The sequence below is a fragment of the Varanus komodoensis genome, unplaced genomic scaffold, assembly GCF_004798865.1.
Source record: "Varanus komodoensis strain SLA01 unplaced genomic scaffold, ASM479886v1 scaffold8, whole genome shotgun sequence".
NCBI classification, from domain to species: Eukaryota; Metazoa; Chordata; class Lepidosauria; order Squamata; family Varanidae; genus Varanus; species Varanus komodoensis.
This window is the reverse complement of record NW_025336481.1, coordinates 28952124-28972790: the sequence shown is the minus strand read 5'-3', so window position 1 is coordinate 28972790 and position 20667 is coordinate 28952124. Positions and strand designations below refer to the sequence as shown.

General features: G+C 39.1%; 1 protein-coding gene across 1 annotated transcript in view; it reads right to left on the bottom strand.

The window, feature by feature from the left end:
- Positions 1-17908: 17908 nt before the first annotated feature.
- LIN7A (lin-7 homolog A, crumbs cell polarity complex component) overlaps positions 17909-20667 on the bottom strand; it is a 33284-nt gene continuing 30525 nt past the window's right edge. The window contains exons 4-5 of the mRNA XM_044455195.1: positions 18867-19076; positions 17909-18115 (exon numbers count right to left, since the gene is read on the bottom strand). Of these exons, the coding sequence (XP_044311130.1) occupies positions 17909-18115; positions 18867-19076 (417 nt within the window). The remainder of the gene's footprint in view (positions 18116-18866; positions 19077-20667) is intronic.

The window sequence follows — 20667 nt, the reverse complement described above, 5'->3', positions numbered from 1 at the left end:
AGCATTTCAATTAGTAGTATCCTTATCTTTCCCATTCCTACGACTCTTACAAACTGATCCTGTACATATTTGCATAGGAAGTACTTAGGAAGTTAATTCCATAACAGTCTCCCAAGCATTGTTCATAGGGTTGCAACCTTAAAGAAAATTAATGGTAAAAGCAAAATTTAAGCTGGACATATGTTTCTCATTTTTTGAAACCTGACTGGGGTAGTGGAAAGCACTCCATGCATATAGACTTGTATACCAGCCACCATAATTCTTGATAACTGTATACTGTTTCCTTAAATAATGTGTAGCTCTTCTTGGAGCCATGGATAGATACTGCTAATGCTGGATCACTGTCAAACTACTATCAAGGTTATAGGAGGGGCTGTTCAAAGAAAGATGAATGCCACTTGGTCAAGCATGGCAAAGAAGCAAAAGAAAAAGTGCAGAGGCTGTGGAGTCATCCAGGCTAACCATGCAGAACAAGAAAATCTGTGAGTAGAACTCCAGCTGGGCTCTCTCAGTTCCTGATACGTGCAAATTTTGCAGTGTTGGGATTTCTTACACATTTATTAGCACAGTAAAAAAGAAGGGTCTAAAGTTTGAAATGTGAAACTCCTATGTCAGTTTTTAATAAGTAGTTCCAGCTTTACTGTGCAACCAGTCCACCTGCAGAGTTTAAGATCAAGCAAACCACTTCAAGCATGCAAGAAAATATTGGACAGTTCAAATTGGTTGAGAAATAACTTAAAAGTTCAATAACAACAACAACAGTTATACAATGAATTCTCTTCAAAATGAGATTACATAAAAAGTGAAATGGATTTTTTTATCCTTTCCCTGAATCTTACCTTTATTAAAGTAGCTTTTATGAGAGGTAAACAGAATTTCTCTAGATTGTACAAGGTTCTAAAAGTAGTGTTGTGTAGCTTATCAGAATCCTTTTTTGCTTGTTAGCAAAATGAATGCTTTTAGCTCTCGTAATGTGGACAATACCTCAGAAACTAGAGCTAGTGCAAAGGTGTGAGAAGAGGAAAATACAATTGGGTCAATTTCCTTTTGAAAGTTCTGATGAAGAACATCAGTTTGAAGACTGCTCAATTAATTTTCTTTTCCTTTATGGTACCTTTATGTTGTTTTGCAATTGTTTAGGGCAATTCTCTTTGTGTTTTAATCATAACAATCAGTCTTAAATTTATAGAGAAGGCCATCTACTGGCAAGATTTGTAACTACTATTAATTTCTGAGAGAACTATAATAACATTTTGATTTTTCAGAATCTCATATTTGAAAGCAGAGATGCATGGCACAAAGTGATGTTTGTATTTTTATACCAATAAAATGTGGCTCAGTAAACACAACATACACTTTCATAGGCTGACATTTTAAAGAGAAACAACAGTGCAGCTTCTTATGGCCTTTACAACAGGTATTCAATTAGTTGAGAATCGAGGAATGAATTAGTTGAATTGCATGTTTTATGAGGCATGTTAGGGCAAACAATCCCAACTTCAAGTATAGGCTGATGGGATCTGAGTTAGCAGTCATGCTCAAGAAAGAGATATTGGGGGTGTTGTGGACAGCTCAAGAGAAATGCTGGCACAGCCCACAGCCACTTTTAAAAAAAGGCAAACTCCATGTTTGTCATAATTAGCCAAGGAATAGAAAATAAAACTGCCAAGATCATATTCTTCTTATCCAAATTTTTGTTACAACTGCACTTAGAATATTGTGTACAGTTCCAGTCACTGCAACCTGTAAAAAGACATTATTGAGTTGGAAAGAGTGAAGAGAAGGGCAACTAAAATGGTCAAGGGGATTGAGAAACTCCCCTATGAGGAATGGTTACAACAAATGGGATTGTTTAGCTTAGAAAAAAGGTAAGTAGAGACATGACAGAGACATACAAAATAATGCATGGTGTGAAGAAAGTGGATGGGAAGACATTTCTCTTTGTCTCCCATAATACTAAGATACAGGGTTATTCCATTAAGCTGACCAGTGAGAGACTCGGGACAAATAAAGGAAATACTTCTTAACATAGTGCACAGTTAAACTATGGAATTCGCTGCCACAGGAAGTAGTGATGGCCACCCATTTCGATGGCTTTAAAAGGACCTTGGAGCAATTTGTGGAGCAGAAGTCTATGAATGGCTACTCGTCTTGCTGGCTATGTGCTGCCTCTATTATCAGAGGCGCCATGCCTGAATACAGCAGCTGTTAAGAGGTTGGGCAAGGAGGGCCCTTGTACTCATCCTGCTTGAGGGATCCTGTGGGCAGCTGGTTTGCCGCCATGTGAATGGAGTACTGGACTAGAAGGAACATTGGCCTGATCCAACTAGGTTTTTCTTATGTTCGCATGATGCAATAAAACTTCAGATGGTAACTTTATCACACCTTTTTCATGTGGTAAAATAAATGCAAAACAACTCCATATGGAATAACTGACATTTGATTTTCACTAGAGCAAATGTTTTGGTGACTGCTGATTTTTTCAAAGTGGTAGGTGAATCTTAGAAACGGCTTGCCACCCAGAAGTATTGTAATCATGTCAAGGTGTGAAGCTCATGCCAAAGAATAATGTACATAATGTTCAAGTTTTCACTTAGTATACTTCAGTAATTAATAACACTGAAGAGAATTATCCCAGAATCTCTTCTCTGTGCCAAGGATCACACCTGGCGTATTTGACATAATAATGCAGTATGTTCAGAATGTCAATACCTTTGAGTAAATATGCTTGGTCATTCTCCACCCAGCTGATACTAAGTCAGGTGGTGACACTTCCAGATAGGTCTAGGTTCTTTGTACTTTTCATTTTTCAGATGAAGTATTGTTTCTGTTAATATCTGGGGACTATTTCTTTTATTTGTTTTAATGGTAAAATACAATAAATACTTAGGACCTCAATTCCCAGTTGAAAATGGGACCTACTACTCATTAATAAAATGATAGTAGTTTAATACTGATAATTTTAATTTTAAAAGTCCAGAGGACTAATTCAACACAGCCTCCATGAATAAAATTTAATCGTGAGCATTTTGGCTTTTTCCAGTTGTAGACAGCTTGAACCACATCGGGAGTAGTTAATTTTAGAGTGCTATGTTCTTTTGCAACACTAGGTGGCTCTCATAATTTGCTGCAATATTGCTTAAAAACTACACCAACATACCTTCTGCTTTACTTTTCTAATAACAGGATATACAGCTGCAGTTCACATGCTAGTAAGCAGAGTAATTGGATTTCAGACTGTTAATATTTCACTGGTTTGAATATTAACATACTCAAGTTCCACTCCATGCAAAAAATATGTTTTGAGGTCAGTATGGCTGCCTCACTGACCTCAGACATATGATTAGTTTCTGTGTAAATGGTCCATTTTAACCTGCTCAGAACAAGAAGGCATTAAATAATTCAAAACTAATCCATCACCCATCTATCTAATCTAACAAAATATTCTGATACAGCCAGTAGGCTCTCAAGACAGTGCACAGTACAAGGTTTAAACCAATTGAACAGCCATCTTAAGGTAAAACTACAATACATAAGAATGTAGCCAAATAATTGAGGTCTGAGCAGTCATTCAATGCTCAGGTCTTAATTGCCGTGCACTGGTTAAGAAGTGATTAAGTCAAGGATGTTGATCCTCAGGTCCATGCACCAAATCAAACCTGTTTGAGGTCCCAATACTGCCCTCTAGGGGTTCTCCAGAGAACCACCCTTGTCCGATACAAACCCCTCCTGAAAGCTTGGTGGTCTGCTCCTTTTGTCACTTTTCCCCCCATTCTATAAGGCTGAGTGCCTCTCCTAAGGCATTTACTACTACTATTTACTAGTAGTAAACCTTTCCACCACAACAAAGGTCTTTTTTTGTTACTTTTGCCTTTCTTCCTTTACCTTCAGCCCTATCCACCATAGGAACATGGTCCCTTAAGAATATCTTTGAAACTGAATTAGTTCCAAAGTGATGGTCATCCACAGCCATGACCCAGTCATCTAGAAGTACCCTCAGAATGCACAACTGTTCATTCTGAGGAGAGCAAGCCCAACAAGCACAAGAAATATTCCAATCCCAGACCAGATACTATATTGAACAACATCTGGAATCATAGCTCAGTCCTAATGCACCTGCTTTGCATTTGGAAGTCCATGATTCGATCCCGAGCACCTCCAGGTAAGATAGAAAAGGACTTTGCCTGAAACCGAAAGTTGCAGCCAGGCAGTGCCAATGATAATGGACTGGGTGGTCTAATGGTCTCATCACTATGAAACAGTTTCTTATGTTCCTTGACTCAGTTGAGCTTTGGTTTGTTAACTGCAACATCCAAGCACTGGTTGGAAAATTCCACAAGATCCTTGATCCCTGACTTACAATACAAAAGTGAGGATAGAGCTTGGTATCATCCACATAATGGTAGGACTTGGCTTCAAACCCTGGATAGTCTCTCCCTGCTATTACATGTAAACATTAAAAATCAGAGGGGATAAAATAGCAACCTGAAGCGCATGACAAGCCAATGTCTAAAAGCCTTTGCCGTAATCCTCCAACAGCAGCTTCGAAGATCATTCATCATGACAAGTCCCAGTACACTGTGATTTCTCCAAGTCCTAACTAGCCAACCATCTTGAAACACAACAGGATCAATGATATGGAATGTTGAAGAGATGTGCAACAGAGGTTCTCAGTCCAAGTAATTCTAAACCCTATCAGCTAGTAATCTCTCCACAACAGTGGAGTTCTTTCAAACATCCCTGCCCACAGATCACCATCATCCTAGTCAGCAAATACCAGGCCTATACCATGGGCAAAGTCAGGTATCAAATGAGATAATGTGGTAGAAAGAAGAACCTTGAACAGTTGTTATGGATGTTGATTGATGATACCTTGTTAGCCAGATTGCTGCTCAATAGTCCAGGGCAGACAGTTGTTGCTCCAAGTATCATTTTTAATACTTTGTCAGAAAATCTTTTGCCGGAGTCTGAAGTCCCTGTGATGAATGACTTCTAATAAGTTGGAGGTTCCTGTTCTTTCAATGATTTCTATATTGTAGAGTATTGATTCTATTATTTTTAAGCTCTGCAGATTGGGTGCTATCAAGGGCTTATGTGGATGGCAGATCTGTAAATGATCCTGCTGTCATTTTGGCCCAGTGAGAGTCAGTTGTTTGGCAAAGCTTCACATTTGTGTGTAGCTTAGTAATGAGACAGTGCTGCCTTCTCCAACTGAGCACCCTGCCAATGCTCTGGACTACAACCCCCCCCCCATGCCCAGATAGCATAGCTGACTGGTAACATAGCATAGCTTGCTGGTCAGCCCCAAGTGTCATGCCAAGGAAAATATTGCTGCTCATGCTTTGCACATCTGTTAGAGCACAGCAGCCTTCCCTACCTAGTGCTCGCCCAATGGGCTAGACTGCAGCTCCTATACTTCCAAAACCAGCTATGTGAATCACAATAACTACCAGCAGTGAAGATGCTTTCTCTAGACCTTCAGATGTCAGCAGTGGATGTTGACTTTTCAAAACCTTATGTCCCCTTACATACCCACATTCAAAGTGTCCAGCTCAGTGGTGCAGTGGTAAATTCTGATGTGCAAGCACTCTTCATGACAGTCCCCACAGCCACCTCCCCAAGGGAAGTTCAAAAAAGCAACAGTTCCCTTGAACCATAGCAAGGAGCCATTTGTAGCCATTTTCATCTCCACCAGATATTTGTAATGCTAATGGGCCTGAATTACCCATTCAAGACCAAGCCACCCCACAATACTTTACATTACAACAGGGAACAATCAATCCTTGTTCGAGAAATGTATTCCCTCCACCCCACCTTCTTGAGAATTACAACTAAACTCAGAGGGAAACAAGAAATTGGAGCAGGGGCAGATTGTATTCCTATCCCTGCTAATAAAAAGTGGTGGTGTTACATCCCTGTGAGCCCAGACACCACTAAACCACTCATAAGACATCAAATATCTATGCATATTCATGGTTCCCACTTGTTTGTTTGTCTAAAATCTCTGTAATCTTGACTGCCCTCCAGAAATCTACACCAAAATCTTCTATTTGTCACCTTTCTATCTATTTTTCAGCTACTGGGTCTGCAAATGTCTTGAACCGTCCTCATTTTTTCTTATAATAATAACTAGAAATATGTTGATATTTTCCAGTAAATGACATCAAGAACAGCATTACATGTTAATGAAAAAATTGTGATCTTTCAAAAAAATATAACTTGGACTATAATTTGGTTCAGGATTCAGAGCACTTAATTGTTTTTACAAATATTTTCCAGTTTATGAATGTAATGTGTTAATGAAAAATATGTGATCTCACTAATGATAAAAAATTAGGCCACAACTGAATATGGAATTAAGGGCACTCAACTCTGTGTTAAATTATGGGCCATTTAGAGTAGTTTTTAGCTGCAATAAAATCATTCTGTTATCTTGCAGCTTCTTTTCAAGCCATCACTCAATGCTGCAATAAGGTTATTTCAGTTTCTAGCATCAACTTTGCCATCATAGTCCAGCTTTTCTGCATCCACCATTGAACAACAAGCTATCTCCTTTGATCACCGATTGTAGTGGCATGTACTACTGCAAACATATTCAGGTCACATCAAGGACTAGGAGTTGAAGGGTTTTATTCCTGATCCTCACTTTTTCCAAGGTATTTTTCTTGTGGTTGTCTTTTAAAGAACTTCTGCATCCCTTTTCAAAGACTTCTGTCATATTTTCAGGAGCTTTGAAGGGTTGGATAATTCCATTAAGTTCTTGACATACTTTTTAGCTAGCTCATTCCAGAGTCTCAAAGCACTGCTACAGAAGTAACACAATAGGACTGAATTGAATTTTCAGCTGGAGAAAATATTTAGGGCATACTCTGTGCAGTAGTGGATACTTGAGCCAAAAACACTGTTGAGGTGAGATGAGAGATATGGGGAAGCAAGGTAAGGAAAGGGCTGGGAGGAAAGAAAAAGCACATGCTGAATGACCTGGAAACTGAAAATGATGTTGTTCATATTGCTGACCATCTATGCCTGGCATAGGACATGCCTGGCTAGGACAGCAGAACCAGGGGTGCTTGAGAGGAGTGGAGATCTTACCAAAATGCAGGAGGGCCAGAAGCAAAGGCAAAGTCCAGATCCAAGTTGAGGTCAGATACTAGCAAGATAAAGCAGGGTCAGAGGCAAAGGCAAGGGAAGACAAGAATCAATACCTGCTAAGGTGGGATCCAGGCAGGAACAAGGACAGAGACAGGAGCAGGCAGGAGTCAAGGGCAAGGAAGAACTGCAAGCAGGATCAGGAACACACTGCAGAACCATAAAGGCTCATGTTGCTGTGGCAAAGCTAAGCAGTGCAAGAAAGCCCTTTACAGAGCCTTCAAGAGCTCCCATTATTATTATTATTATTATTATTATTATTATTATTATTATTTATTATTATTATTATTATTATTATTATTACATTTCTATGCCGCCCCTTGCCAAAGCCTCGGGCGGCTTACAACACAATAAAATACAATACAAAAATAACAATATAAAATTAAAATTAACAATATAAAATAAATAAAAAATATAAAAGATATAAAAGAAGTTATAAAAGAAAAGAAGTCGCCCTGGCCAGATAAATAAGTAAATATTGTTAACAATTAAAATGACGTTTAAAATGGGCATGCAGGTTTCAAGCCTTGCATGTATCTACAAGTCTGATCCTGGCCTTGCAGGGTGAGCCATGCTGGCCTCATCATTATGTCATCAAGGGGAGCCTTGGAAAGTCATCACATCCTAACACTCATACTACAAAAACATAATGTATTTGATCCATTATATAAAAGCGCCACAGACATGTACCATATACAAAAGGTAGCTATAAAACATCTGTGGTTCCAAATTGATAGAACTGTCATAGTTTTAGAAGAGGTTCCAATAAGCCATGGAACTTCTCTTACAGCTTTGTAAAACTGAGCATTTATGTTGCAATTTCAAGCATTCAAAGCACTTCACATCCACCATCTCATTGTGTGAAAGGCACCATCACCTCAACTCCTTAGCTAACAAAGTTCCTGTTTGTTGGCCTCAGCCTTCTTGCAGAAAGTTACATCTTCTTCTGTCTCTGTGTTGACAGTGTGGAAGCTTTTAGTCTGAAGAGTGAATTCAACTTTGAAGAAGCTCTTGGGGGTTGCATTCCCATGATTTATGACACCAAGGCAGCCAGGATGGGGTCAAAATACTCCAGACACCAGCACAGTTTCGGTTGGAGCTCTTATTGCTAGTAACTAAACCTTTGGAGAACCATTTCAGCCTTTTGGATAGGAAAAAACTTCACAGAAGCTGGAAAACCTCCCCCCCCCCGCCCCGCCCCCACAAAAAAGGCTGGTTGGGGACAAGGATTTATTATTTATTTAATTATCATCATCAAAGGAGCAGGAACAAGGGAAAGGGTGGGACTATCTGGAGAACCACCGAAGAATAGACTGGGATGCCAAGGAAAGGACTACAGAGTGGAAGATCAACACCCATGGCTTAGTCACTTTCTGACTAGGCTAACTTTGAAGAATCTATTGGTCTTTCTTACTGACCCTCCAGGTCAGCACAAGAAGGGCTGTTTCCCTATCATTTTGTCCAGGAGTTTCTCCTCTTGGACTGATGGGAGGAGGAAGTCGTCAGCAGTATCCAGTCCAGTCCAGGACAACAACCAAGAAGCACGACCACTTCCAGGGCGTTGGCTTAGGAGGAAGGAATACTTGGGGGCCGCAAAATGCATGACTAGGAGAAGGCATGCTTCTGCTGCCATCTGCAACCTGAGACATCCGTCTCACAGTCGGGCTACCCTTAGCTCTGTCTGCATGGGAAGGGGATTCTGGCAGTCATCAAGCCTCACAAGAGAAAATGTTGTCATGCTTCATCCACTGTTGCTACCTGTGAATGAAAACATTCAGTTCCTGAGTAGACAGCCCAGTTCAGATGTTCAGCTAAGTCATGGTTGAGACCATGTGTGAGGACATGTGATCCTCCAGATGTTGGACTGCAAATCCCATCAGCCCCAGCCAGTAAAGTCTATAGTGAAGGATAACAGAAGTTGTAGTTCAACGACTTCTGTGGGAAAACATTCCTCATCGGAAACAAGCTAAAATAAGCCTTGGATTTGTGTGCTCCTTTCCCTCATTGACATATGTGAAGACAGTGAAAGCCTCTCCTTTCAGATTTAACTAAACCACAGTTTCCCATTTTATATCAACAGTGTTTTTCCTAAATGTGTCAAGTTATAATGAGCCATGATCAAACCATGGTTCCCTTATTTTCTACCATAATGGGAAGCTCAAACTATTTTCAAAAATGAAATTCTACTTACACATGGAAGAAAAGGAAGGGCTAGCATAAGACTAAAGTGTCAGCCAATTTTGGGAGAATTTAAATGGGTGCATAGGGTGAATGTGAAATAATTGAAGGAAAACAAAGAAACAGAAAAAAGCTGCTAGCATAGGATTAAGCAAAGAGGAACTGAAAGGTCCAAGACCATTGGTATCTAGCAGATACGCTCAGCAAACAGAGGCCTCAACTTTGTTGATATTATAAGAAGTCCAGCATCCTGGAAGATCACTTATAGTGAGAAGCATGCTCAGGAAACACAGCTGATACCCATTATCTACTTCACAATTAATTGTTCAAATGCTTATTCACAGAAGTTTAGGAGGCACTGCCTGGAGACTAGAAAAGATGGGCTCCGATGAGCCTGCTACGAGAAGATGCCATCATCTGCCAATGGGACTGCTGGTAGGCAGCAATTCTGCTCCATTCTCCTCTTCACACTAGACTGGGGCTTACCACCTCTGGAGTAACTTGACCAACTGTTATGGTGCAATAAGCAACCAGAAATAATCAATGTACACATAACTGTTTAATAAATATTAAGTTAATGGTTCTGACTGGAAATTTGTTGGTCTCTAGCTCAATCCCCTACCAGTTTAGACAAGCTAAGTTTGTACCAGAAGCTTGCTCTGGATTATTGCTGTTCATCTACAATATGGTTTTGGCTGAACTGGGCCAAAGTCAGTGTTGATTGTTTCTTGACCTTGTGTCTCCTCACAGAAGAACAACAGAACAGGACCATACTAGAAAAATGCTATTTCTCATGACAGTTAAATCTCACCTTATTTTTATCTAGCAAGGAAGCCAAGGAGGTTTACATAGCTCTATTTTACTTCACACCAATTGTATAAGATGTTAGGCTGGGATTCAGTGACTGGTCCAAGCCAGTAAATTTCATAGCTGAGTGGAGACTAGAACAGGATCTTCCAAGACCAGTTCAACATGCTAACCACTACACCACACTACCTTATCAAAGAGGAAGATGTTTGCAGAGGTTTTTGGATCAGAACCCATCAGCCAAAGCTCCATTTGTTCTATCATTGCATATCTCAAGGGTAAAGAGAATTTTTGAACTTGATTTTTTTGTGTTTCATTCATGCAGGCTTCTGAAACATTTATATTTTCTAGCATTTTGCTGTTCCCAGATAGAAGATGGTATTTACTGAAGAAGTTTATCCTTGTTGGTTTCATCTAGCAAGAGTTACAGAAGCAGATATATATCTAAAAGGTGTATTATACTTTGGCTCAGTTGAAGCAGTTGTTGAGTTTCATGAATTCAGGCAGTCACCCATTGCTTATTATAGAAGTTAAAAGACAGGAAAAGGCTTTTTAGATCAAACAGCTCTTCTTGCTGCTTAAGTAGGTTCAAAATATTTGAAGTTGCTCAGGAGGGATTCATTTTGCAACTGAAACTTCTTGGACTAATTCCTGAGTTGCCAACTGAGCCAGAATAAAACCTGGCAGGCTCAACATAATCTCTGTATATGTCAGACCATGTTTTTATTCAAGCAACTTGGCACTTGGGACTTAATTTTGTACTGAGCTATTTGTGGACTCAGTGCATTAGAAATGTGTCTCAAAAAAGGAAAAATGTGCAATGCTGAAGCCTTGCAACGTTAGGCTGTCCAGACAAGCATCTGGGATGTCAGCATTTCAGGACTCCTGCTTTAGCTGTTCAAATGGCTTGGACAGAGCGGCTGCCTACGCTCTTTGGAAAAGGTGCACAGAAGCAGCTTAGCAGAATGTCAGCTGTGAGAGACTGCTCTACATTCCAGGCAACAATCAAGAACCTTCTGATGTCCATCTGCTCCCTGGCATACAGTCGTGATGTAAGTAAGAGAAAATAAATGAAGACATAGACAACATTAGAAAAATAAAAGTAGGAAAATTATACCCTGGTCAACTCAGGATAATGTGAGCTTGTTATTGTTGTGCAGATCAGCATCAAATGGGAAGCAGGTAGTTGATGACAACGACACAACTTGCCCAGACTCAATTTGCACTTCGTAGAATGTATCAGAGAAAGAGTGGCAAGGTTATCTTGTACTGATCTAACAACAGACCTGCCTTTACCTTAGAAAGGATCAATTTTGAAATGCCTGTGCAATTTTAAATGGAATATCTCCATTTGAAGTTGCTCCTTGAATGTAGCAAGGATAGCCAAGGATGCTGAAAAGAAAGGTGCCTTCAGCCATGCAATAGTAGTGCATTTTCATATGGTACCTTGTAATACCATGGTTCTGCAAATCTGTAGTTCTTAATTTTCAAGTAAGTTCCCATTTTCCTGTCTCCTTCCTTTTCTTCTGGTGGGGTCCATGATTCCCAAACATCCAGTGTTTTGGGGTCCTCTAGTTCCCAGCCATCCTCCTCCTCCTTATCCCAGGATGTCATTAGAAAGTGGGGCACTGCTAATTTTTACAATCCACCTAGTAAAGATGCATACTACGTGCTCCTAAATATATCTGTTTCAATGCTCAGGAAAAGCATATGGCTGTGGAACACCACTGGGATCACTCCATATGGCATAAGCCTGTTATTTAAGAGTAACTGGAGCAGGAGTCAAATGTTCTGTGCAAATAATTTATTAAACTATAAGTTCCAAGTAATGTTGATATTCACCAGTGTAAACATGAGTGACAACTTATTTATGCAATCCATATAAAGCACTGCCATTTTATCCAAATCTTTCATTCTCTGTTGGAGATTGACATTGCAGTATGCTCAGTATATAAAAGCTTTTCACAGGGCATTATATAACAGAGATTGTATTGTTAAAACATTGCACAGTCTGTGAGGGAAGTGACAAGTTTTTGTATACACTTAATACTTACATTTACCCTTAAACAATGGGTTGGATGCAGCTTTAAGATGTACGCAACTAGGAGAGTGGAATAAAGTGCCCTTATCCCCAGCCCAAACTATAGCAGTCCTGCCAATCTCCTGAAAATGTTACACAGTGGGTCAGTGAATGAGGTGACCTGTGGTGTAGGGAAAGTTTCCCTACCCAATTTCTGCTCAGTTTCAGGCACTCATCCTCCCTACTCCCTTCCAGCTTATCCAATTCAGCCAGGTCTTTAAGCGACTACACTGTGTTTGTTGAGCTTTGGAGATGAAGGGAAGTCTGTATCCATCAGACAGTTACATGCACCCAAGGCTGTATCCAAACCCACCAAGTCTGATATTTCATAAGATACATTACAGTTGATAAATACAGCAAACTAAAGCCTAAAGCCAGACTATGAAATTACCACATATAAGGATGAATAATGCAGGATATCACAGCTCCATTTCCTGGCTCCTGACAGTGCTGGGGAAAAAAAATAAAACACAATTCCGTACAATTATGTTCTCCCATCCTAACCCACTTGGATTTTCATGAAGGCATGATCCTAAATCTCATGCCCTAAGAGCCAAGGAGCCATAGATTTGACTTTGAACCTTTCTCAAATTATTTACAAAAAAACCAAAAAAGAATTGTCTGGATCATGAGAGAACACTGAAGGTCAGTTCTTATGCTCTTATCAGAGCTCCACTGAGCTGTGGCATTTCTTCTTTAAGTGAGGAAGATTCTAAGAGCAATTTTGAAATAGTATTTCTAAGGAAAAGTCTTGGCAGCCTTTCAACATAAACATTATTATTAATATTTGATAATACTGGGCAGTATCCGCTACTGTCACTGTGCTTCTGTTCATTTTGTGGTGCCTGTGAGACTCACACTCAGCCTAACAGGAGGGGAGTGCTTTCTAAGGCAACCCAGATTTGAGTGCAAATAATTGTTTTCAGATTGGGACAGGTCACTGGCGCTTCTTCTGCAAGCTCTGCTGATCACTCTTATTCTGGAAGGGAGCTGCTAGAGGTGGGTTCTGTCTTTTGAAATGGTGTCCATGTATATTTTATTTGATACATTTTAAATTGAATTGATTACTTGGAAGTTCTGAGATGATTTGGACAGAAAGGTATACTATATGTGTATCTCCTAACAATATTGGGTGTTGGCATGTCTTTTTATATTTTTTTGGTCTCAGAGAACCTTCCTATGATGGCCATAAATATGATGGTGGACGAGTACTAGCTTTGCATGTTCAAGAGCCTATAAATCTCTGGTTTAGTTTTCCTCACTAAAAGTATTTGGTATTAGTCAAGAACTTTGCATGAGACCTAGGAGGGTTGCAGTTAGGATTTTCAGAACAGGTTAAGGTTGGGTGACCTTATATAAAGCAATATTGCTAACAAATTATCCAGAGGCACAGACTGAAGTTTAAGCTATACTTGCAGTAGAATGAGGTGGTAAAATCCTGAGATAGATAGTACAGTGGACTAGGCTTAAAGTAAGGGAAACAATTTTTTACTACTACTTCATGTTAAAAGAACTCCTTGTAAGCAAAACAAAATCACCAATCAAATAAGAAACCCTAGTGCAATAAAAACAGATTTTTAAAAATCCTAATTCAATAATTACCTATTTAAAGAGAGTTACAGAAGAACATTTTAAAATATGATATGTAGTAAAAAACTAGATGAGATGTCATCCACACAATTAGCACTTGTGTGACTGGGTTTTTTTTAAGTAAATTGCAGGAATTATTAATAGGATTGTGATTATGCGTATTTAAAATAACGCTTCCTAAGTCTGGAGTTTCATCCAAACTTAATCATGCTTAGAACAGACCCAGTGAAATCAGTGGGGCTTCTGCTAGATGCAACTAATTTCTCCCACTTATTTCAGAGGGTCTACTCTAAGTCTGCACCCAACCACAGGAAGTGGGAGATGCAGACTGGGACTCTGGAGTGTGGGGTAAGGTGGCTTTAAACCTTTGAAGCCAGTGGAAGCTTTTAAGAGCATAAGAAAAGCTATGGTGGATCAGAACACAGGCCAATCTAGTCCAGAATTCTTTTTGCACAGAGGTCAACCTGATGCCCATGAGAAGGCCAAAGGAGGCCAAAAGGAGGTCATGAGCACAAATGCACACTTTCACATTTCTTCCAATGCAAACAACAGGTGCAGGAATCTGAATGCAAACACTGGAAAGGCGCATATGGTTAAATCCACCCAACCTCTACTCCAGGGTACCAGTGGGGATCTCAGCTCATTCTACTGCATGTGTAGATCAGCCCTATGTTGTAAAGAGTCAGAAAAAAGATTGGTTGTGCCTGCTTGGAAAGACTTCCCACTCGGAGAATGAAATGGGGTGATAATGATAACAGCAGTAATAATACCTAACATTTGTATAATCCTTTCAAGTGTTCTAAGTAATTCATATTCATTATCTAGCTGTAATTCTTACAACTATCCTGCAAGGTAAGTCAGTATTACTATCTTTCATACTAGAGATGGTGGGAGACCAAGGCTGAGAGAGAATGGCTTGCGAAAGGACACCTAGTGAATTCATGGAAGAGATATCATTCGGGACTTCCTTCCTAAGTTGTAGCTCAGCCTCTTAGCTTCTATGGTACATCAGCTCTTGACTAACTTATTCTGGATAGTAAATCTAAGATAAATGAATTAAACAATATATTTCAAAAAATAGAGAAAATACTGAGATACTAGTTATATCTATTCTTCCTAACAAAGTTCTGTTTCATTAACATTATCTGAAAGCATTTGCAATATATAGTAAGTGCCTACTTATAGAACAAGTACATTCTGACAATATATGTGCATATATATATTTATTTTATATATATATATATATATCTTATAAATATACTGTATACTCAGTTATAGATTTCTGGATAATAATAACTATAGTAGATATACTAACAATATCTATATTCAAAAATACAGTTCTAGGATCCTCTAGTTTTACTACTAACAAAAGATAGAATTAAGCCTGCTCAATAGAATATATGGGTACATCAAGTGAAAAAAATGCTGCAACAAACTGAATGCTGTATAAATTAGAGCTGTCATGTACCTAAGGAAATGTTAGTTGGTTGAACAATTCCTTAATTAAATCTACATGTATTCAGAAATAACATACAGTGCTACGCATGTCTAGTAGTAGCCACACTCAATAGTAGCCATATTAAGTTCAGTGGATGAGTGTGAACTGGATTGGAGGTTCAGGCTGCACTGCTATACATGCTTATCTGAGAGTAAGACCCAATGAGGTCTTACTTGTAAATAGGCATGCATAGGTTTGCAGCCTTAAGTGCCTGAACTGGAAAAACTTCCTTTCTTTGTAACTAATGCAAGCTTGAGGCAGAACAGGCATCAGCTCAGAAAAACCATTCCTTTTTGTGAAGAATGCATAAGTACAATGGATTCATAAGTACTTACATTAAGCAAACCCTTTTAAAAATTAGAATTAATTAAGAGTATCTTTTAATCAGCTATGCTGATTAAATTAAATCTAATTGATTAACCAACTAAACATTGCAGCCCTAAATAATTACAGTAATAACTTCAAAGGGAAAAAATAGGAAAATTATTACAAACTGGATTTCATAACTGTACAGGGTTGTGACATGAATATATTACACAAGTTGAGAGGTTTTAAATGGCCAAAAGTGAACCCAGTTTATCTACACTGCATTGCTTTCAATGGGCATGTGCAATCTATTGCACATCCTCACCTACATTCTGATGCAAACAATCCAGCAAACCTACAACTGATGCGGGTCTACACACTCTGAACAGTCCTCACTCTTGGCAGTGGCCCATCTTACATTGTCTGTCTCACTTGCAAAAAGGGCAGGATTGGAGTATACATACATATATCTATATATTTCCTCATTCAGGTACCATGGAGATGCTTAATTCCATATGGAGTTATTTTCTTCTTTCAACAACATTTTAATTTTGAAAACCTTACCATACAACAGGAGTAGAATCAAAGAAACATTTCATCCTAAGATGTCAATACACTGAAAAACCTTGCAGGAGGGATTTAGTACGTTGTTGGCTTGCCAAATAATTCTTATGGCAATCTTTCACAGTTTGCTGGAGAATGCAGTTGTTGAATTGCTGCAGCTGCACTCTTTTACTGGATGTTGAAATACGAAGCACAGCTTCACTGCTACATGGTTGAATTCTTGATTTAGAATTTCTTCCTTGAGAATCATCTATACTTAAAAAAAAAAACTTTAAAATTACTGAAGAATTGACTGACATTCCACCCCCATCCCACTTGCTTCCTTTGATTTCCTGATCTTTCACACTTCTATGTGTGTATGGCCTCATCTTACAGCTGCAAAGGAGACAATGTTCTTGCATTTGGTTAGCATAAATAGGATGGGGCAATCAATAGGCCCAGCAAGTCACTACTATACAGGACATCCAGTTGATCTTTAGCAGGCAATTAATTAGTGAAATCTGCTATTTTTGCTATGTGTTTGGATTGCACAGAGCTTTTCCTAGTAGGGTAGTCAAGCTAGATGGGCTTTTAGAACCTACTAAGTAGAGGCTGTGTAGTTAAGCTGCCAGGGAGACAAGCTAGTAAAGAAAGGTGGAAAAGGAAGGCTTTATAAGGACAATATGACATTAAATCAGGGATTGGCAACTGCCAGGGATCAGGCCCCAAACATGCAGGGAGTTGCATCTCACCCTGCTGAAATGGTTACAACTGCTATTGGATTTGCCAACATGGCAAAAATACACCAATTTTACAAGGAAGCCAGGTGCATATGCCTTGTTTGCCAGCAAGATCATTTTCCTGGGATGGTTTAAGTGAGATTCTGCTTGTAAACAAGATGTGCTCCTCCCATGTATCTTTAAAAAAACAACGGCACCCTACTCTTTCCTAGTGCAGTGACTTTGGCAATGAGGAACCACCAAATCAGCCATAGGGGGTTGCATACAGCCCATTTGTTGCCTACAAATAACCCACAGCAAATCATGCCTGTTTCCCAGAAGCAATCACTTACTGGCTCTGCAAACAAAATGAAAACATTCTATGTTGAGGGAGCTACAAAGATGATCAATGTATTCGTCTGGATCTTTGATGTACAAAGCGGACCAGGCATTGAAGTTACATAATAGATATTTTAGGCACTGACAGATATAAAGCATATCAAGAAACTGAGAAAGGAAAATGGGGTAAACATACATAACTACTTGAAGAAAATCAGATAATATCTGTCAAGTGATATATTCTATTCTTGCTCTTCTAAGCTTCCTCTGAACTCAATTAGACAAAGGTTTTGATGAACCTGAAGGAAGCAACACCTTTTTAGATAATATTCTGGATAGATCTTAAAGCTAAAGCAGTGAGAAGTCTCACCAAATGTTGTGGATATTCACCTTTGATAATTTTTGAAAGTAAGAAACCTGAACCCTAAATGTGATTGATTACTTCTTCCTTCTACAGTTCCTTGATTCTTTTGTGAGTTTTTCCTGCAATATTAGCTGTTTATTGGCAGTGTATAAACCATAGGAACCAACCTAAGCAAATAGGCAAAAGCTACATCTGCTAAGGAGAATGACCTAAAAACTACAACATGGTAGCTACAACATGGTCAGTACCACCAGAAGTAGACATGTTACTATCTTCAAAGCTTGCCATGACTTCCCCAAGAACAAGTTAAAAGTGAGACCAACAAATACTCTTACCTATGACATATGATTTTGCTGTGCATTTTGCTGTTGCTGCTGAATTAGCAACTGTTGCTGTTGCCTGCGTCGTGCTGTCCTCAGTTTTTCAAACCGAGCTTCCATTTCATCCAATACTTTAGGGGTGTAGCGCACCACCAGTTTGACGCTGTCCTTGGCAGCCTTGAGTAGCTCCACAGCCTTTTCATGGTGTTCTCCTTCTACACTCTGGTTATGAAAAGCAGAATAACAGTCAAAACTGCAAGAGGCAAGAAATTTTTGAGTCCTGTGAGAAGACTCAAGACTCATTGATCCTTTTTTCACTCAGGATGGGCAAACAGCATTCCCGAGGCTTAACAAGTAAGGGAAAAGCTGAATGGTGACTCTTGGACTCAGCAGAGAATTTTGCGAGACTAAAATGTTCTCTATCTGCTTTGTGAGTGTTGGCAATTTTTGATTTCATATTGATGTCCCTTTATTTTGGTTGTCCTATGTAGAAAATGGAAGGGCATTGCTAACACGCCAGAAAATCAGTGCTTGAATAAACTCTTGAGTGGACAGAGTTAGTGTCCATTGCAGTGCTCAGACCTTGAATTTATACATATATTAAATGGTCTGTAATAGCTAAACAGTAGCTGTTTAGATTAGGAAGCTCTATGTAACTGAAGATTACATAGAGCTTCCTCTTCGAGGTCTAGCGTATCAGAATGACATACTGTGAGTGGCTGGGCCCCCCTCCCCTCCCCAATATGGGTGCTTGTTGACTTGCATATTTTGCTGTTATTTTATATTGGGACATACCTTTCCACCTTCACACTAAAGACCGGGTGTTTGCGATTTCAATTTTGAACCCATGAGAATTGAAGAAGTATATGTAATGCTTTTTTGGCTAGGAGTTTTTACAGACTGTATGTGATATAAAGCTCCTTCAATAAGTACAATTCATAAAAATAAAAAGCCATGTGAAATGTTCACATACCACTCCATTAACAGAAAGCAGCTGGTCTCCCCGTTTCAGTCCTCCATGCCTCTCAGCTACTCCTCCAGGAATTATGCGAGAAATATAAATAGGAGAATTTTGTTCCTTTCCTCCCATCACATTAAAGCCAAGGCCTTCATCAGTCTTTGGCAGTTCTACCACTCGGGGGTGAGAATGGCCTTCACTGGCTGCAAAAGCAGCGACTGTTGCCTAGAAGAAGAAAAAGGTTCTTCAGCATATCATTAGAAACACTCTTGCCCATTTGTTTTAGAGTCATTTACACAAAATAGTATTCTGAATGGTTTAAAAAAACCAAATTCAGCATTATCCTTTTGAATAGAAAGCACTGATATAGAGAATGTAGTGCCAGGGCTTCCATGCAGTTATATGCCAGCAGTTATATGCCAGTTGCTATTAGGACTGAGATGCAGGAAACCTAAGATCTGAGTCTGATCCACTTGGAAGATCCCTTGAAGTTCCTACATGTGAAATGCAATTGTCACCCCTATTCCTATTAATACAATCCATGCATACAAAGAGAAATATGAAGTTCTGCTCCATGCTCTGCATGGGGGAGCTTCCTTGGGCAGAACCACAAGCTGCATTAGATGTTTTATGCCTGTAAGCCATGGGTGGCAAAACTCAGGCCAGGAAACCAAATCTGGTTCTCCCAAGCTGGCCCTGTGGGCTTCCTTCAATGGCCATGCAACTTTCCCCTGGCCCTATCACCTTTCTCCAACTACTGATCATTTGGTGTCTTCCCACAATTTTACCCCATCCTAAAAGACTGAAGACTTATCACTGGCTTCTATATACAGGTATTTGGGGCTGCCTCCTTTTTCCTTTGGACACATCTTCTTTAGCCATACCCATCACTGCAATGGAGCCCCTGAGAGTGTCTTGGGAATTAAATTCAGGGGTTTCCACCACTGCTATTAGCAATTTTAGAATTGCTATACATTTTTAAGCAATTCTAGTTATCTCTAGGATGTTGTCACTCAATTAAACCTGATATGTGTGACTGTAATTCTTACTGACTGCTGTGAAAAAACCAACACAAGAAACACAAGAAAATGTTGCCAGACCTTTAAAAAGGAGGAGGAAGAGGAGATTCTTATAATTTTACATTTTAGTTTTGGGAAAAAAATGTTTTAAGTGATTTAAAACATTTAGAAACATTTCAAGAAATTCTATACACAATCCAAAGCTCTGCAGAACTTTAACATAAACAATGAGTTCCAAGCTAGCAAAACTTTGTATGAAATATACCTCCGCACTGAAATGGAATTTGTATACCAATCTTTACATGAATAGTGGAGTCATTTCAAAGAAGCAATGGTAAGGAAGTTTAGTAAAATATTTTAATTATGGGAGTTTAGTAATTGTGGCTGATGCAATTTTAGAACTCTTTAAACTATAACAGCAGCTGAAAAAAGGAGCAGGAAAAATATCACAATGGCACTTAAAATTTGGAAGTCTTTTTAAAAATAAGCCAGCATTTTTGCACCATGGTAATAGCAGTTTTCCATGCAAGCAACTACCAGAATGTTCTGTATTTATACACTTCATTGTGTATGTATTAAAATGTACAGAAGAATCTACCCAAAGTTAAGCACTTTCTAATACTACTGATTTTAACAAGAGAAACTGGAGTCCTCTGCCTATCCAAAGCTCTGCTAGCAAAATCCAGACTATGTGGAAAGAAAGAGGTAATTTCTGAGTCCATCTAGCTGGCTTACTAGTGTTGTTGAAGTTGTATGATCCATGACTCCCTTGCCTTGCACACCCACCATAAGACATC